This window comes from Panthera pardus, unplaced genomic scaffold, assembly GCF_024362965.1.
Source record: "Panthera pardus isolate Hobbes unplaced genomic scaffold, ASM2436296v1 HiC_scaffold_8, whole genome shotgun sequence".
Taxonomy (NCBI): Eukaryota; Metazoa; Chordata; class Mammalia; order Carnivora; family Felidae; genus Panthera; species Panthera pardus.
The window spans coordinates 154,527,007-154,546,874 of NW_026527013.1; the positions used below are offsets into that span (position 1 = coordinate 154,527,007).

A 19,868-nucleotide genomic window follows, 5' to 3' on the forward strand; every position below is an offset into this window, starting at 1 on the left:
GTTGAGAGTATTCTTCCCTCATCCATTGGGCCTTAGCTTAGATAGTTCTTCCTTTGGGAAACTTTCCTGATCCTCCAAGGCCTGGTTAGAAGTCTCTACTCTGTGCATCTACTGTACTTTATACATACACGGTAATTAAGAGTGTTTATGAAATGTTCTTATCGAATCATCTGTCTCTCTACTCTAAGACAAGGATATTGTTTTTCTCATTCATTGTTATATCCCCAGATCAGAAACAGTGTTGGTAAATGGAAAGTTCTCAATAAATATTTACTGGCAAGTCTCCAACTGTGTTGTGAGGATTTTTATACTCTGCAGTTTGTTTTCATTATTCTCTTGTGGCAAGGACCTTCCCGAGGCACTACTTTAACATTAGATTTTTCACCTCCTCTTAACTAATTTCTAGCTAAGAAGAATAATTAAGAAAAAGAGTAGTAATCATTGTGAAATGTAAGCTCTACTGTTTTGGGATCCTAAAAACTTAAAATTATCTTCAGATTTATCCACTCCAAATTCTACAAATTAAAAAAATAATAAATAGTAATGAACTTGCTAGGTCATCATTACAAAACTACTTGCTACATAGTAAATCTGACTGACAACATTCATCAAAAAGATGCCTTATTTATTGGGGCACCTGGGTGGTTTAGTGGGTTAAGCCTCTGACTTCAGCTCAGGTCATGATCTCGTGGTCCATGAGTTCAAGCCCCACGTTGGGCTCTGAGTTGACAGCTTAGAGCCTGGAGCCTACTTCAGATTCTGTCTCTCTCTCTCTCTCTCTCTCTCTCTGCCCCTTCCCTGCTGTCTGTCTGTCTCTCTCTCAAAAATAAGTAAACATTTGGGGTGCTTGAGTGGCTCAGTCAGTTAAAGCATCTGACTTCGGCTCTGATCATGTTCTCACGGTTTTGTGAGTTCAAGCCCCACGTCAGGCTCTGTGCTTACAGCTCAGAGCCTGGAGCCTGCTTCACATCTTGTGTCTCCCTTTCTCTCTGTCCCTCCTCCACTTGTGCGCTGTCACTCTCTCTCTCTCTCAAGAATAAACAAGCATAAAAAAATTTTAAAATAAACATAAAAAAAAGATGTCTTATTTACTGAAGCACAAATTATTCACCACTAATGGAGCCCAGAAAGCACAAACCCCCAAGGAAATCAGCTCATCATTCATCTGTTTTAGGAGTCCGGCTGTACTGATCACCAAAGCACACGAGAAAGCACTGGATGCCCAAAGGTGAGCAATAACTATCCATCTAGAAAAAATAAACTATTGTCAAAACTCCATATACAATACAAAGTAAGAAGTGCATTCCTGCCTTACAGATCATTCTACTCTAGGCTTCTGCCTATCCTTTAGAGGGTAAGTTCTCAAACTCTGGGCACTATACCCTCATCACTAAGGTGGAGATGTCCCACATTCCAGGTCTCATGCTGGTGACACTTAGCTTTAGGCTAGGTTCCAGCAAATGCAAACCCCAGATGAAGGGAGAGGTCCTCAAGGAGCACTACTCCACTTCCATTAACTCATCCTTCAGAAACATTTACACAAGTGTATCAAGCTGTATGCAAAAATTCTGTTTAGCCCTGTACAAAATAGATTTTAAAACCCCTTATATGTCTATTAATAGAGGAGGGTTAAATATGGGCTATTATGCAATCACTATAAACACAAACCTAGGTGTACTGATGTGGCAAGGGATCTATGATACACTGTTGAATTTTTTTTTCTTTAAGGTGAAGAGTATCATACAGAATATGACTCCATCTTTCGTTTAAGGAAAGAACGGGAAGGGAAGGAAGGAAAAAAGAGAAAGGAAAAAACTTTGGGCTCACAGGTATAAGCACACATTTGTATATACAGAAAGAGTTTAGAAGAATACAAAATAACAAATGTTTACCCTCTTATTTTCATTTTTTTACTTGATATACTTCTGTACCATTCAAATTTTCTTTTTAATTCTTTTTAAAAAAAAAATTTTTTTTTTTGAGAGAAAGAACATGCACGCGGGGGATGGGCAGAGAGGGAGGGAGAAAGCGCATCTTAAGCAGGCTCTACCTCACGACTGTGACATCATGACCGAGCTGGAATCAAGAGGTGGACGCTTAACTTACAGTCACCCAGGTGCCCCTTCTTTTTAGTTCCTTTTAAGGAAAGTCATCTATTGCTTTTTCAAGTTAAAAAGAAAGTATATGATGAAAATAAAACTCTAGTTTAAATACAAAGTTTTTAAAGAACTGATTTTAACCTAGGCCAAATATCAATCCCTAAGTTACTCATCCATATTGCATATTCCTTAAATAAAAATTCATGCACAAGAACCTGAACGGTTTTGACACTCAGAAAAAATGTACAAGTACATACAAAGTTGTGAGTTGTAAGCGGAACATTTTCCAACACTTCTACATGCAATTCCTCTCCGGTGAGCCAGGAGATATCAGTGTCCCAGCCAATTGGTTTCTTCTCTCTGCAAAGTGTAGACACAGCCTTTCTTGGTTAGCGTACCTAAAAATCTTCACGTACCTCATGCTGAAGACATGAAAATTGGTTATTGAGGGGCTAGTAATGGTGAGGGAGGTTTGGCTCCCTGGTCTTCCATCGTTAGAAATTTAAATGGCAATAAATTAATTTTTAAGTTTACCCCAAATAAATGTATCACTCTTGGACAAACAGCAGGGTAAAGAGATGTACTCTTTTCTTCAAGTCAGCTCCAGAAAAGACCTACAACAGCAGAAAATTGATTGTTCCTAGGGTCCCCCCTCCAAAAAAAAAAAAAAAAAAAAAAATCACAGGTACGGATTTATCTATCCATTTAAAAAAAAGTAAAAACTAAAAAAATAAAAACAGCACTCAAGGGACAACATGCCCCAAAAAGGATATTTTTTAAAAAACAGGATTCAAAATTTGGGGGGTCTTGGCACAATTTTAGACACTTTTTTGAAAGAAAAACAGTTTAATATAAAATGTTAATTGTGATAAGCCTTGTGTGAAACTATGAATTTATATTAAAAATGGGCGTGGGGTAGAGTCCGTTATTCAAATAAGTCACACTCTAAATGGTTCAAAAATTTTAAGATTCTCCAACTCCAAATAAAGTCATTTGATCAGAATAACAAAATACTATAATCACACAAAACTGTCTAATGTTAACTCCTCAAAAGGCTGGCAAATTTCCTTTAGGTTTTTTTTTTTTTTCTAAACTTACATTTTAACACCCTAGGTTTGGGTAAAGATGCTACAGAACACCCCAAAGTTCAATGTCTGAGGTTTTTTTTGCCTTTTTAAACAAAGTTTCACATCACATACAAACCATACCCATCCTGAATTCTGTAAACAGCACAGCACTCAGGGATTAGACCTCTCATCATCAGAGCTTTCTTTAGACTGTCCCGGACTGTAACTCCACATCTTGCAGGTACCTATAGTATCAGAAATATATAGTATGAGGTAAAAGGAATAAATTATATATTTTTTCGCATCATTTCATAAAGCTCAATACCTTACCTTTATAATACCTTTAAAATGTCATACGGATTACTATGTTAGATACAACATCATTTATAGAGCTAACTTAGTATTAAAGGAAAATCATGACTCAAGTATCTATTATTCACCAACTGAAAGCAAAACTGATTTTGTTTTTTATTAAGATTATGAAATATTTTGTACATATAGAAACAGAAAGTATAACAGATTCCTATATACCCACCACTGAGAAACAACAAGTCAACATTTAAAGCAAAATCAATTAAAAACATTTTTTTAATTTGAATATAGCTGACACACATTACCTCAGTTTCAAGTGTACAACATAGTGATTCAACTTCTCTATACATTATGCTGTGCTCCCAAGTATAGCTTACTATCTGTCCCCATACAACATCAGAATAGTAATATTCCCTATGTCTTTCACCCCCATGACTTACTAATTCCATCAACTGGAAGTATGTCCCCCCACTTCCCTTCACCCATTTTGCCTATCCTTCTATTCTCTGGCCCTCTGGCAGCCATCAGTGTGTTCTTTGTAGTTACCGGTCTGATTATGCTTTGTGTTTATTCCTGTTTTATTTTGTAGATTCCACATGCAAGTAAAATCATATGGTATATGTCTTTCTCAGTCTGATTTATTTCTTAGCATAATACCCTCTTTGGCAAGAGCTCATCCTTTTTTTTTTTTTTTTTTTTTAATGTTTATTTATTTTTGAGAGAGAGAAACAGACTGCGAGCGGGAGAGGGGCAGAGAGAGAGGGAAACACAGAATCTGAAGCTGGCTCCAGGCTCCGAGCTGTCAGCACAGAGCCCGACGCAGGGCTCGAACTCAGGGACTGCAAGATTCTGACACGAGCTGAAATCAGATGCTTAACCGACTGAGTCACCCAGGCACCTCAGCTCATCCATTTTTATGGTTTTGTAATATTCCTCTGTGTGTGTGTGTGTGTGTGTGTGTGTCTGCTGTGTCTAGGACTTCTACTACTACTTTGAATAAAACATGTTATTCATTCTTTCTTTCCCTTTCTTTTTTGCTTTCTTTCTTCCTTTCTTTTTTTGATAACAGCCATTCTAATGGGTGTGAGGTGGTAGCTCCTTGTAGCTTTGATTTGCACATTCCTAATGATTACTGTTGAGCATCTTTTCCCGTGTTTGTTGGCTATTTGTATATCTTCTTTGGAGAAATGTCTATTTAAGTCCTTTCCCCTTTTCTTAATCGGGTTGTTTACAGGTTTTTTGTTGTTGAGTTGTAGGAGTTTTTAAAAATACGTTCTGAATATTAACCCCTTATCATATATATGATTTGTAAATATGAAAAGAAGTTGTCTTATTCCATAAGTTGTCTTTTCACTTAGATGACTGTGTTCTGATTCACATAGTTTTGTGGGCTTTTTTAATTTAAATTCATGTTAGTTAACAGTGTAGTATTTGTTTCAGGAGTATAATTTAGTGATTCATCACTTACATGTAACACCCAGTGCTCATCCCAGTAAGTGCCCTCCTTAATGCCCATCACCTATCTAGCCCCCCCCCCCCCCACCGGCCTCCCCTCAACCTTCAGTTTGTTCTCTATAGTTAAGAGTCTCTTATGCTTTGCCTCCCTCTCTGTTATTTTATTTTTCCTTCCCTTCTCCTATGTTCATCTGTTTTGTTTCTTAAATTCCACACGAGTAAAATCATATTTGTCTTTCTCTGATTGACTTATTTCATATAGCCTAATAATCTAGTTCCATCCACATTGTTGCAAAATGGCAAGATTTCATTCTTTCTGAATGCCAAGTAATATTCCATTGTATATAAATACATCTTCTTTATCCATTCATCAGCTGACAGACATTTGGGCTCTTTCCATAATTTGGCTATTGTTAATATTACTGCTATAAACACTGGCCCCTTCAAATCAGCATTTTTGTATTCTTCAGCTAAAAATGTAGTAGTACAATTGCTGGGTCATAGGGTAGTTCTATTTTCAACTTTTGGAGAAACCTCCATACTATTTTTCAGAGTGGCTGCATCAAAGCTTCTGATTCATATAGTTTTTAATTTTGATATAGTCCTATTTCTCTATTTTTACATGTTGCCTGTACTTTTGGTGTCTTACCTAAAAAACTACTGCCAAGTCCAATATTGTGAAGCTTTTCCTGTATGTTTTCTTCTAAGGGGTTTTATAGTTGCAGCTCTTATGTTTATGCCTTTGATCTATTTTGAGATAATCTGCATATAGTGTAAGGTAAGGGTCCAACCTCATTGTTTTGCACGTGCATATCTAGTTTTCCCGGTAACATTGTGGAAGGGTTTTTCCTCCCCGCCTCCCCCCGCAAAGGGGGCTGTGGCACCCTTGTCAAAGATCCTTTGACCACATACACGATCATTTATTTCTGGACTCTTTATTTCCTTGATCTGTATGTCTGATGTCTATGCCACTCAGTAGGCATGTAAAAAGTTCAAAGATCAGGAAGTGTGAGACCTCCAACTTTGCTCTTTCTCAAGAATGCTTGGTTATTCAGGATTCATTGAGCCTCCACATGAATTTCAGGATGGATTTTTCTAATGTCTGCAAAAAACACTGTTGGGATTTTAAAGGAACTGAATTAAATAAAACTGCCAAATTGTTTTCCAAGGTGACTGACTGTACCATTATACATTGCCACCAGCAGTGTATAAAAATTTGTTATTCCACATAATAGCTGCCAATAGTTGGTATGACCACTCTTTCATTCCAGCCATTCTAGTAGGCGTGTAGTGACATCTTGTGCCTTTAGTTTGCATTCCCCCAATGACCAATGATGTTGAGTATCTTTGCATGTGTTTATTTACTGTCTACATATCTTCTTTTGTGAAGCATCTGCTCAAATCTTTTGCCTATTTTTTGAGTTGTTTGCTTTCTTACTATTGAGTTCAAAGAGCTCTTTCTAATGCTGTGGATACATGTCTTTGATCAAATAGATGTTCTGCAAAGATTAGTCTGTGTGGTTTGTCTTTTTACTCTCTTAACACTGTGTTTCAAAGAGCAATAGGTTTTTAATTTTGATGAAGTCCAATTTATGAATATGTTCATTATGGATTTTTCTTTTGGTGTCATATTTATGCAATCACTGCCACAAATTCGAGGTCACTAAGATTTTCTCCTATGTTTTCTTCTATAAATTTGATAGTTTTAGGTTTAATTTTTACTTTTCATTCCTTCATCTGTATTCAACTTTCTAAAGTAATTTTTGAGTAGTTCCTTCAAGCAGAGCATGGGAAAGGTAAATTCCCCATCTGGAAAGGCCTTTATTAGTGAATGTACCTTCAACTCATACTTTAGCTAAGCAACTTAACAGGCACCTCTCAGCATTCTTGGTACAATATTCTATTGTCTTCTGGCTTCTCCAGCTGCTACAATCAATATTTTTTAATAATCCAATTGTAGTTTTTTATTATAGATAATTCTTTCCCTGAATGGTTTTAAAATAGTATTCTTTCATTTTGTTATGTTTAATAATTATGGACTAAAATTTACTTATACAATTCAGGGCCTGTTTTCCCCAAATCTTTAGATTCATGTCTTTCACAAACATTAGCCATCATTTCTTTGAATTCTGCTCTACTCCTTTATTTCTATTTTCACTTTCTGGAACTCCTCTCAGGCATATAATGAAACTGTTCATTTCATCTTTCATACCTCTTCTCCCCTCTTTTATATTTTCTTTGACTCTCTTTCCTTGCTTTCCACAGTTTACTAATTTTCCCTCCCTTCAGTTGGCTTTAATCTACTTTTAATCTCATCCACTTAGTTTTTTAAAACAAATATTCTAATTTTTATTTAGCATTTTGACAGCTGTTCTGTAATACGCTGTAACTACTAGAGATACTGAAATTATATTTCAAGTTACCTTGCTACTTCATCAAATCAAATGTTCATTATTTCTTTTTTTCCTTAGTGACAACTGTTTCTTTTGAACTTTCTATTTTTCCTTTGGTATATGTTTTTGCATTTTTCCAACTCTATTATGAAAATTTTCAAACACGGAAAATGAGAACGATACAATTAACATCCAAATTCTCTCTACATAGATTCTAACATTTAATATTTATTTTCTCTGACATTTGTTTTCGATCTTATCATTTGAAACTATGTTCTAAATTGACTGATTGAGATAGAAGTCAGAATAGTGGTTACTCTGGAAAATGATGACCAAATTGCAGGGGGCTTGGGAGAACCTCTTCCCAAGCATTAGAAATGGTCTGTATCTTCATCTGCATGGCAGTTACATATGCACAAAGTTACATATACATACTCAGCTGTACACCTGAGATTTGTATACTTTACTGTGCCTAAGTTTTATTTAAAAAAAGAAGGTGGACAAAGTTGTAGGTGTCATGACGATTTACCCCTAAATATTAAAAAATGTATTTCCTAAGAATAAAGACATTCTCCTACATAACTACATTCCTATTATCACACATAGGAAAATTAGTAGCTCCATAATAACATATTTAATCAGCATTCACCATTTCCCATCGCAAGAATGCCTTTGATAGCTCTTCCCCATCCTAGTCCCAAACTAGGATCACACGCTGCAATTGTTTACATCTCTTTAGTCTTGTTTAGTTGTAGAATAATCCCTAATCTTTTTTATCTTCTGTGACATTGAATCCAGGCCATTTGTCTTATACAATGTCCACATTCTGAATTTATCATTTCCTCATGGCACTTAACTTTTTCTTCTATTCCTCGTGTTTCTTGTAAAATGGAAGGTGTGGAAGCTTAACATTCAATAAAATCATCTTTAGCAAGAATACTTCATAGATGGGAACTGTCATCCACTGAGTTTAAAATATTAAGACCACTTAGAAGTCCTATTTGGTTCCTTCTTAGGAATCCTGCTGTTTTTAAGTCTTCTAATGTGCTGATAGGCTCTTTCCTTGTATATTTTACGACATGGGATTTTGAACTTGTCAGTGGGCATTATCTATATGAATTTCATGAGACCTAGATCGGCCAAAGAGGGTTTGCATTTGCTTCTACCCAGTGCCTGAGCGCTATTATCTCTCTAGGACCATTTGTTGCGTTGACAGTTCCTGGACAGGACCCATAAGTACAAATATGAATCCCACACCATGATGAGAACAGGCCTATAATTAGGAATTCACAAGGGAAGCTTTAAACTTTATCTGGACCACTGGTGAAGACAGACAAGTTTCATTGTTATTTATGTATGCTGAGTAAGTAGATTTTCTTCTAGTTCACCCTTTTGCTGAAGATAAAGCTCCTCAAAGACTCAGCTTTATGCAAGGACCTGAGTTCCAACTACCTTTGTGACACTGGCTGAAGGCCTAGTCTTGCATCCCCACACACTGACACTCACATCTCTTTGTTGCACAAGGTGACAAATTAACCTCACTGGAGGCCACCATAGCCTCCAGGCTATAGCCTCCAAGCAACAGCCTAGTCATCAAACTTTTTCTATGAAAATCTAGCATTACTACTAATGCTGTGTGAGGGAAAAAAAACTACTTTGACTTCAGTTGTATTTGGAAATGAAAAGGTTTTTTATTAACCTCAAAAGTAACCACATGTATTTTTAAAAAGTCACGATGCATATAGATGCATTATTTAAGGCAATGACAGTACTTGTACTCAAGGATTAGAGACCGCCCATAAAATTGTGCAGATTTCCATTCTTTAAATGTTACTTACAGAATACTTGTTCCAATGGTAATGCTAATGATCAACAAAAGTTACACAGAGGAAAAATATCAAGCACACTAAAAATCCAACATTTGATAAGTCCAAATAGGGATTTCTCAAGGGCAAAGAACAAAGCTTACCTGACATGTGTTAGACAACAAACAAGCTCAAGTCTGGACATTCTTTTTGATTCTGAACTAGTACTTAGGCTTGAGTCTGATTCAAGTTCGGCAGATAGGTTAAAATGTCAAATCTGACACTAAACACAATACAATTTGTTCCAGTTAAGGGACACAGACATTGGCACCAATTAATTATGTCTTTTCCACTCCTTTTTGAAATGGATGCTTCCATTTGCATGACCACAGAATATGGAGTGATAACGTATTTCATTTTCAACAACTACTCTTTCTGAAAAACACAAAGAAAAAGCAATGATGATATTAAAAGTTGACTCACCACTGTCCTCTGTTTATTAGGCAGGAAGACTCTAACGATAGGTTTCTGTGGTGACTTGGGATTGCTCCGTGATACATCTGTGGGGTTTTGAAAAACTGAAAGAGATGAAGGTAGCACTGAAAGGCTAGAAGAGGAGGAAGATGTAACGGTGTCCGTGGATGCAGAGCTAGAAACAGAAAAATCAGTTCCATTCCCCAGGGATTCCAATAACTGTTGTTCTCTCTGTTGGAGGGCATCTAGCTTGCTGGTGTATTCTTCATAGGCCTATAAAATAAAGTAAACATACACTGAATCTGGACTTTTTCCTGACAGTAACAAAAGGAAATATGAAATTTAAATCTTTGATTGTAATCTCTTTATAATCTAGCTAATAGGGTTTTAAGTACAAGTTACAAAATAAGTGCTGAAAGTACTGTAAATTAATACTTCTACTTTTAAATTGATCATTTTGGTGTGTATGTGATAAGACAGTACATTGCACTGAGAAATCAACAAACATATAAATGTCTAGAATAACCCACGAATGTTAATTTTAAAATGTATTTACAATGTTCTGGTCATACTGCAATTTAAAAACAAAAATATTTTTTAATGTTTACTTATTTTAGAGACAGAGTGCAAGCAAGGGAGGGGCAGAGAGAGAGGGAGACACAGAATCTGAAGCAGGCTCCAGGTTCTGAGCTGTCAGCTCAGAGCCCGATGCAAGGCTTGAACCCACGAACCATGAAATCATGACCTGAGCTGAAGTTGGATGCTTAACCTACTGAGCCACCCAGGCGCCCCTGGTCATATTGCAATTTAACTTCCAAAGTGCATATCCAACATAAGATAAAATACTATATGAAATCAAGGATAAGTACCCTCTCTATTAAAAAAAATTTTTTTTGAGGAAATTGTAGGCATATAAAGTTTCATACCTTTCTGCCCTCCAAAGAACAGAAAGAGAAGTTGAAAAGGAGATGCGGGGTTAAAAGAGATTTGTCAAAAAATAAGACTCAGGTACAGGGTCAGATCTCGCCATTACCACCAAAATCTTCTCAACAGGGCTTAGAAGTTATGTAACTGCCACCTTCTTTCTGAAACAGGTATTAGTTAAAATACTTTATTCTCTTCACTATGGATCTCTGACGATCCCATCAAATACTGCTTAAAGAATAAAATTTTATTTGAAAAGGTGGTTTATGCCCTGCAGTCAAGAAATTCTGGTCCCATTATCCACTAGGGTGGAAACTTCTAGAAGTTTCATTTGATTAAAGCTATAAAGTCAAATGACCACATAAGATGTCATATTCTAAAAATAACAAGAATTTTGAAAACAGAGTGATATTGAGAGTAAAGGGATGGAATAAATTGGAATATATATGTCCATGGTTCTTTAGGGCAATGGAAATCACCCTCCCCCACACTATGGTCCACCATTTCTCTCTACCATCATACATAGATGTAATACCACAAACATTTATAAAAGGCTACAAGGGAGAATCAAAGATTTTAAAACTTCTCATCACTCAAGGAGTTTATTATTGGGCTGCAGAGAAGCAGGTGGATGTATTTTAGTATGCTTAAGTGTTATACATGAGAAATAAAGGACATTCTTGATATAAGGTGAGAATGAGGTAGGATTATGTTAGCATTTAGATAGACGGAGTTAAGTGGAGGAGAAGAGAGAGCTGTGTACAGGAGAAATTCTGCAACAAATAGAGAGGTAGGAAACTTTAAGGCATAGAGGGAAAACTACAGACTAGTATAGCTGCATGCAATTCAGTATCTGGGACACAACAAGGGATCAATATATGTTTGCGGAATTAAATGAAGAATAGCAATACAGGGAAACAAGTAATACAACTGGAAAAGTGGGTAAGGCACCAGCTTGTAGAGGGTGTCTATACCATGCTATGAAGCCTGAACTTCATTCTATAAGCAAAGGAGAATGATCAAAGATAGAGGAGAATGAAGAAGAAATTTCATTTCAGTAAAGACCACTGACTGTACTTGCTATGCTGGTTCTTAAAATATAATTCTGAAGATGAAAAAAAGGAAAAATAGTAAAATGAGCCATTGGGGTAAAGGGCATAAACTGCATCTAAAAGCCCTCTCCTGGGGTGCCTGGGCAGCTCCATCGGTTAAGTGTCCAACTTTGGCTCGGGTCATGATTTCATGGTTCATGGGCTCGAGCCCCGCGTCAGGCTTTGTGCTGACAGCTCAGAGCCTGGAGCCTGCTTCGGATTCTGTGTCTCCCTCTCTCTCTGTCCCTTCCCCGTTCTCGCTCTGTCTCTCTCTCTCTCTCTTTCAAAAGTAAATAAATATTTTTTAAAAATTTTTAAAAAGCCCTCTCCTTTATAACCTACTAGCTACCATACCCTGATTCTGGAAATGTTTCATAACATTTTGAGGCATTACAATCAAATCACTTCAAAATTATCTGAACTGTGTTTTGTGTTAGCTTTCAGTTCCAAGAGCTAATTACTTACGGGCATCTCTTTTAATATGATCCATTTATCCAGCCTTTAATCCGTCAATTAGTATATACTGAGCATACATGTGTCTGGCACTGTTTGGGACTCAAACTAAAAAAATAAAGACTGACGCAATTCCTACCCTAGGAAGATCACATACATGCAGTCTGGGAGATAAAAATTCCCCCTTGCATATATCAAATCTTATTTACTATCATCTGGACAAGTACACAAAGTAAGCCTTAGGGAAATGGAATGCACTTAAACAATAAATTTTCAGAATGTTATTTCTTTATCAAAATGTTAGTCTTAATTTTTGAAAATATACTGTTCCCTCCATTGTGGATTACAAGCTATTATTTCACTGCACTTATCAATAGCTCTTTTCTTTTATTAAGTACAAAGCAGTTATTCCACCTCTCTCCATCCTCACAGCTGCAATCAAGGCTCTTGCCTGCCTTTTGTCCCTGGATTGACTCATTTCATCCCACTATCCTTGATGCATTCAGTGTGGATTACTCTTTTAACATTCCTGCCGTAAAGTTCTCTAAACTTATTTCTAAAGGTATTAATTTTCATTCTACCTTCAAGATCCAGGAGTTCCAAATGATGACAAGACCTCAATGTGGAGCCTCCCCTGTCCCTGAACACACCTTCTCAAGTTTCCATCTTACTACATTAATCTGTTTATGATATCAACATTAATCCCTTGAAGTTTCTTAGATTTGGGCCTTGACTGTCTTATTGCCCCTACTTTGCGGCTCACCATTTCAACAATACCACTAGTAACATCTCTGATTCTCTAATTCTTATTCTTTTACCAACTTGTTTGTCAAATACAAATTTGGAGTAAATTCTAACCACTCAAGTATTCCATTCTTTCTCTCAGATTACCATACACTGCTGGAGAAGATAGTAAGGTAGGTCAATTAGTTAAGGTCAGTTAATTAAGTCAAGAAGATAGAAGGAGGTCAATTAGTCCCATTATCAATTCGTGGAAATTAGTCCTTTAGGGTACTACCCAAAAATTTTTACTTATTTTTAACATCATATTACATTTTTCACAATATTTACTCCAACCTTTTCTATGCTTGTCTGCCTCCTTACCTTCATCACCCAATCTTCAACTCACTCAGAAAACAGCATTACATTACCTTCAAATTTACTCTGGAGGTCAAAGCCATCAAATAAAAGCTTCCTCTTCTTTCTTTGTCTAAGCGATTCTCCATGCATTTCCCTATCTCTCTTTTCTTTTAATTCATGTTAGAGAGAGAGTGAGAGAGCACACACGAGTGGGGGAAAGGGGCAGATGGAGAGGGAAAATCTTAACCAGACTCCATGCTCAGTACGGAGCCCAATGTGGGGCTTGATCCCACGAACCCAGTATCATGACCTGCGCCAAAATCAACAGTGGGATGCTCAACCGACTGAGCCACCCAGGGGCCCGCCCCATCTCTCGTCTGTTCTCAATTTAGTAATGGCACTGAATGTTTAGGGCCTCTACAGAGGCCTTGGTACACTGTTATCCCCAATTTCTCTTATATCTTCCAACTTTTCCTCTGCTTCCTTAGTCAGCAAATATGGACAAGTCCTCCCACAAAAATGCACACCTCAGCCACCACCAGTATCATCAACAAAATTCTTGTGGTTCGTTCTTCCAGATACTACAGATACCAGATACTTCTTCAGGATGAAGCTTTCCCAAAACCTTATTCTTTCGCATCAAAATCCTACTTATTTTTCAAAGTCCAATTCAAAGCTCTGCTTGATAAAACCCCAAAGAAGTATTCTTTCTCTTCACCTCCTTTAGACTATTATCATGTTCTTCTTTATAGGACTATGTTTTTCTCATTATGAAAAAATTTCGTGAGGATTAAATGAGATAATACAAGTAAAAGAAGTTATTACAGAGGCTACCACATAGCAAAAACCCAATAAATATTCTTACTAGCAGGAATACGTAGTACTAGCAATTCTTATGTTTATTACTGTCATCCCTGTATTACTTAGCTGAGTTCTTTAAAAAAAATTTTTTTTAACGTTTTTATTTATTTTTGAGACAGAGAGAGACAGAGCATGAACGGGGAGGGGCAGAGAGAGAGGGAGACACAGAATCGGAAGCAGGCTCCAGGCTCTGAGCCGTCAGTCAGCACAGAGCCCGACGCGGGGCTCGAACCCACAGACCGCGAGATCGTGACCTGAGCTGAAGTCGGACACTTAACCGACTGAGCCACCCAGGCGCCCCTACTTAGCTGAGTTCTTAACATGACTCTACTAAACTGTAAACTAGTTGAAGGCACAGATCATGTCGGATGTTTTTGAATTAAATAATACAAAAACACTTAATATTATTAAGATGACAATTTTCCCTAAACTGACCTACCAATTCACTACAATCCTTCAAAATCCCAATGGCTTTTTTATAGAAATGGGCAAGCGGATGTTAAAATTCATATGGAAGCGTAATGTACTCAGAAAACCAAAATAATCTTGAACAAACTTGGAGGCTTCACATTTCTTCATTTCAAAAATTACTATAAAGGTACAGTAATCAAGACATTGGAATAAGGATACATATATAGAACATCACAGAAGACTTGAGAATCCAGAAATAAAGCCTTACATTTACAGCCAACTGATTTTTGACAATGGTGCTGGTACCACTGAATATCTACAGGCAGAAGAATGAAGTTGGAGTACTACCTAAGATTACAATAAAAAAGTAACTCAAAACGGATCATACACCTAAAACTAAGAGCTTAAACTACACAGTTCTTAGCAGAGGGGCGCCTGGGTAGCTCAGTTAACCACTTAACCAGTGTCTGACTTTGGCTCAGGTCATGATATTGCGGTTGGTGGGTTCAAGTCCCGCGTTGGGCTCTGTGCTGATGGTTCACAGCCTTGAGTCCGCTTCAGATTCTGTGTCTCCCTCTCTCTCTCTGTCCCTACTCTGCTCATGCTCTCTCTCTCTCAAAAATAAACATTAAAAAAAATTTTTAAATTCAAAGTTCTTAGAAGAAAACATAGGAGTAAATCATCATGAACCTAGATTAGGCAGTAATTTCTTAGGTATGACACGCTAAATCACACCAACCAAAGAAAAAAACAGATAAACTGCACTTCTCAAAATTAAAACTTTTATACTTCAAAAGACACTACTGGGGCGCCTGGGTGGCTCAGTCGGTCGAGCGGCCGACTTCAGCTCAGGTCATGATCTCACAGCCCGTGAGTTCGAGCCCCGCGTCGGGCTCTGTGCTGACAGCTGAGCCTGGAGCCTGTTTCGGATTCTGTGTCTCCCTCTCTCTGGCCCTCCCCCGTTCATGCTCTGTCTCTCTCTGTCTCAAAAATAAATAAACGTTAAAAAAAAAAAAATTCAAAAGACACTACCAAAAGAATGAAAAATAAATCCCACAGATTAGGAGAAAATACTTAAAAAATATATATATATCTCATAAGGATCTACTATCTAGAATATGCAAAGAATTCTCACAACTGAACAATAACCCAGCTTAAAATGTGGGCAAAAGATTTGAATTAGTATTTCCCCCAAGAATATAAACAGTTAATAAGCACATGAAAAAGATGCTTTACCATTTTTAGGTCAAAACTACAAGCATGACTGTTTAAAAAACAAACAAGAGAGTAAGTGTTGGTAACGATGTGGAGAAATGAAAACCCTCATGCATTTCTGGTGGGAATTTAAAATGGAGCAGCTAACATTGAAAAACAGTCTGGTAGTTCCTCAAAAAGTTAAAACATAAAGTTACCATACATAGGACACAGCAATTCCATCCCAAGGCATAGAACCGAGACAAGTGAAAACAGATGTTACACAGAAACTTATATATGAATGTTCATAATAGCTTTATTCATGATTGTCAAAAAGTGGAAACCCAAATGTCAACTGATAAATTGGCAAACAAAAGACGATATATCTACATGAGGGAATAAAAAGGAATGAACGCTACATGCTACAACATGGATGAATTTTGAAAACATTACGCCAAATGAAAGCAGCCTGTCACAAAATGCCGTATCATGTATGATTCCATTTACACAGAGTGCCCCAAAAGGCAAATGTATAGAAATACAAAGCAGATCAGTGGTTGCCAATGGCTTATGGCAATGACTGTTAATGAGTAAAGGGTTTCTCTTTAGGGTGATGAAAATGTTTTGGAATTAAGACAGTGGTGATGACTGCACAACTTTGTGCATATACTAAAAAAACCCCACTGAATAGCACACTTTAAAAAAGTGAATCTCACGGTATGTGAATCATTTCTCAAGTAAAAGTGGGAGGGATGTCTGGCTGGCTGGGTCAGTGGGGTGTGCTACTCCATCTCAGGGTTGTGGGTTCAAGCCCCACAATGGGTGGAGAGATTACTTAAAAATAAAATTTTGGGGAAAAGTGGGAGGAAAATTATCTAAGGATCTACTTTAAACAAATGGGAAAAAGCAGTGAAATAAACATTTTTTATCATTAGTCCATTAAATTTATTGTTAAACTTCATTTCACAAGATACAATGAAATCTTACAGATTGCCCAAAGATGGTATCTAATGGACTGCTCTGTACTCCACATGAAGGACCTTGCTGCTAGTATTCTTTTCACTTGTTTTAATAAACTATCTCTGCATCATCCTGGGTTCTACACAGATTAAAGACCAAAAAGGCTGTCAGTATCATAATAATGATATAGCAGTTAAGAGCAGATGCTGAATTCAGAATGTGTGGATTCAAACTTTGGCTACATTATTTACTAATTTTGTAGCATTAGCCATGTTATTACTAAACTCCTCTGTGCCTTAGTTTTTTCATCTATAAAATGAAAATGAGAATAGGAAGTGTAACTCAAAGGATAGGTTGAGGATTAAACGATCGACTATCTGCTTGGAACAGTGCCTGGTATATAGCAAATAATAAATGTCAGGAGCTACTACCGTTACCATGCCTCTGTCTGCAGGGCACTCTGGCATACATGTCAATTCTATGGTAGCTAGGACTCAGTGTGTAACACCCGTGTGTATCACCAGCACAGTGATTCCAGAAACACTATTCCTTCTCTTCTGGAATCTAATATGTCAGGTCCAAAAAGAAGAACCTACTACTAGAGAAGCATCTAGCATTTTATCTTACACACAGAAGGCATTCAAATAACTTGTTGGATGTATGGAGGGAGAAAAATTGGGTAAAAAAAAGATTTCCTGGGAAATGACTCTTCAAGGCAAACTTATCTTTTCTTCCTTTGGATGAAGATTTATGGGGCGCCTGGGTGGCTCAGGCAGTTAAGCATCTGACTTCAGCTCAGGTCATGATCTCACGGTTCATGGGTTCAAGCCCCACATCGGGCTCTGTGCTGACAGCTCAGAGCCTGGAGCTTGCTTTGGATTCTGTCCCTCCCTCTCTCTCTGCCCCTCCCCCTTGTGCTCTATCTCTGTCTCTCAAAAATAAATAAATGTTAAAATAATAATAATAAATAAAAAGGGAACCAAAGACTAAAAAGCCAAATTTGAAATTCCTTAAGAGTACTATAGTTCATTTCACTGAAGTTATCATCAAGAGAATCAATATAATTTTAATTATTATTCACGTCAGTAGGAAAAAATCTAGAACAACTTAAAAGCTAGTTTTTAAATAAATTAGTACAAGGACATAAGATTTTGATGGTGACAGAACTGATTTCACTCTGTTCTGCTACAAGGAAGAGATGCAGGGATAGGTAAAGTTTTATCTTCCTGTGGAAATACCAAAAATATCAAACATAGAAAACATTATTTCCTATCTTGAAATGTTTGGAACGAAATAACTATAGCATAACTTCTAGTCACCAATGCTCAAGCTTATCTTAAAGCCAAACTGTGAACATTGGAAAAACTTCACTTTTTAGCCTCTTATTTCAAGAAATATAAACATAGTCCCGGTGTAGGGATACATGTGACCCCATTCTGGTCAATGAGATATAAAGGAAAAGACGTGTAGGGGATTTGAAGGGAAAAATTTCCTCCTTGAAAGCGCGTAGGATACAAGAGAGCGTCTGTGATCCCAGCTCCTGCTTTGAGGTGTCCTATGATGGCATACAGATCTGTGGCACTCATGACAGAAGGCCTAAAGGACTGTAGAGATCCACCCCAGCATCTGACAACTCTGAGCTGTGGAATCAATCTTAAAATAATTTACCTCCACGCTTCTTGTTACAGGAGGGGAAAATAAAACTCTTATTTGTTTGGGCAACTTGTGATTAGGTGTTTTTGATTTTCTGTAGCTAAAAGCATTTGGTATTTTTATAGCTCTCCTAGATTTATTCTCTAATTCTTATCTTTCTTCTAATACTTTCCATCTTTATTTTTATTCTGCTTTCTAGAGATTTCCTTAATTTTATCTTACAACAATTGTTTATATATATGCACACAGACACACATACACATATGTATTTACATTTTCTGCTTACTATTTTAATTATTTTAATACCAAGAGCTCTTTCTTGTTCTCTATTAAGACTTTTGTTTCTTTAGTACAGCCATGAAATAAGAACAGATTGTCTTCTCTTATCTCTGATGTTAATTATAGTTATTTTCAGGTTCTCATCTGTTCTGTGCACTATTTCTCAGTTGCTTTGACCATTTTTGCTATTGTTTTCCTGCTATAAGCTTTCTTCCAATATTTGGTTATTCTTAGCTGTCCATTCATATTTAAGACTTATGAGCTCTAAAGATGTCAATACTACACAAAGCAATCTATGGATTCAATGCAATCCCTACCAAAATCCCCATGCGTTTCAGAAATAGCAAAATCCACCCTCAAATTCATATGAAATCTCAAAAGATAGTGAAATGCCAAAGCAATCCTTAAAAGGAAAACAAAGTTGGACATCTCATACTTCCTGACTTTAAAATCCTTACACGGCTACAGTAATCAAATCAGTACAGTGTAAACTGGCATAAAGTTGGACTATAAATGCCAACGGAAAACAAAAGAGAGCCCGCAAATAAATTCTCACATACATGGTCAAATGATTTTTGACAAGGGCATGTGTCAAAGTTTCTATTCAATGGGAAAGGACAACCTTTTCTTTTTTTTTCTTTTTTTTTTTTTTATAATTTTTTTTAAATTTTTTTTAACGTTTTATTTATTTTTGAGACAGAGAGAGACAGAGCATGAACGGGGGAGGGGCAGAGAGAGAGGGAGACACAGAATCGGAAGCAGGCTCCAGGCTCTGAGCCATCAGCCCAGAGCCCGACGCGGGGCTTGAACTCACGGACCGCGAGATCGTGACCTGAGCCGAATTCGGACACCCAACCGACTGAGCCACCCAGGCGCCCCAAGGACAACCTTTTCAATAAATGGGGCTGGGAAAACTGGATATACACATGCAAAAGAATGAAGTTGAACCCTTAGCTTACATCATACAGAAAAATTAACTGAAAATGGATCAAGGACCTCAACGTTAGGGCTAAACTGTAATTACAAATCTTAGAAGAAAACAGAAAAAAAAAGGTTCGTGACACTGGGTCTGGTAATGATTTCTTGGATGTGACACCAAAGGCACAGGCAACATGAGGAAAACAGGTAAATGAGACATCATCAAAATAAAAAAAAAACTTTCGCATAAAGAATATAATCAACAGAGAGAAAAGGGAACCCATGGAATGGAAGAAAATATCTGCAAATCATATATCTAATTAGGAATGATACTCAGAATATATAAAGAACTCCTACCACTCAACAAAAAACCAACCCAATTAAAAAATGTGTAGAAGACTTGAACAGACATTTCTCCACAGAAGAATGAATGTCCAAT

General features: G+C 37.0%; 1 protein-coding gene across 5 annotated transcripts in view; it reads right to left on the bottom strand.

The window, feature by feature from the left end:
- BRAF (B-Raf proto-oncogene, serine/threonine kinase) overlaps positions 1-19,868 on the bottom strand; it is a 168,012-nt gene that overhangs the window by 65,255 nt on the left and 82,889 nt on the right. For all 5 annotated transcript variants that reach the window (XM_019452951.2, XM_019452950.2, XM_019452952.2 and 2 more), the window contains exons 3-5: positions 9,615-9,878; positions 3,308-3,411; positions 2,357-2,459 (exon numbers count right to left, since the gene is read on the bottom strand). In XM_019452951.2, the coding sequence (XP_019308496.1) occupies positions 2,357-2,459; positions 3,308-3,411; positions 9,615-9,878 (471 nt within the window). The remainder of the gene's footprint in view (positions 1-2,356; positions 2,460-3,307; positions 3,412-9,614; positions 9,879-19,868) is intronic.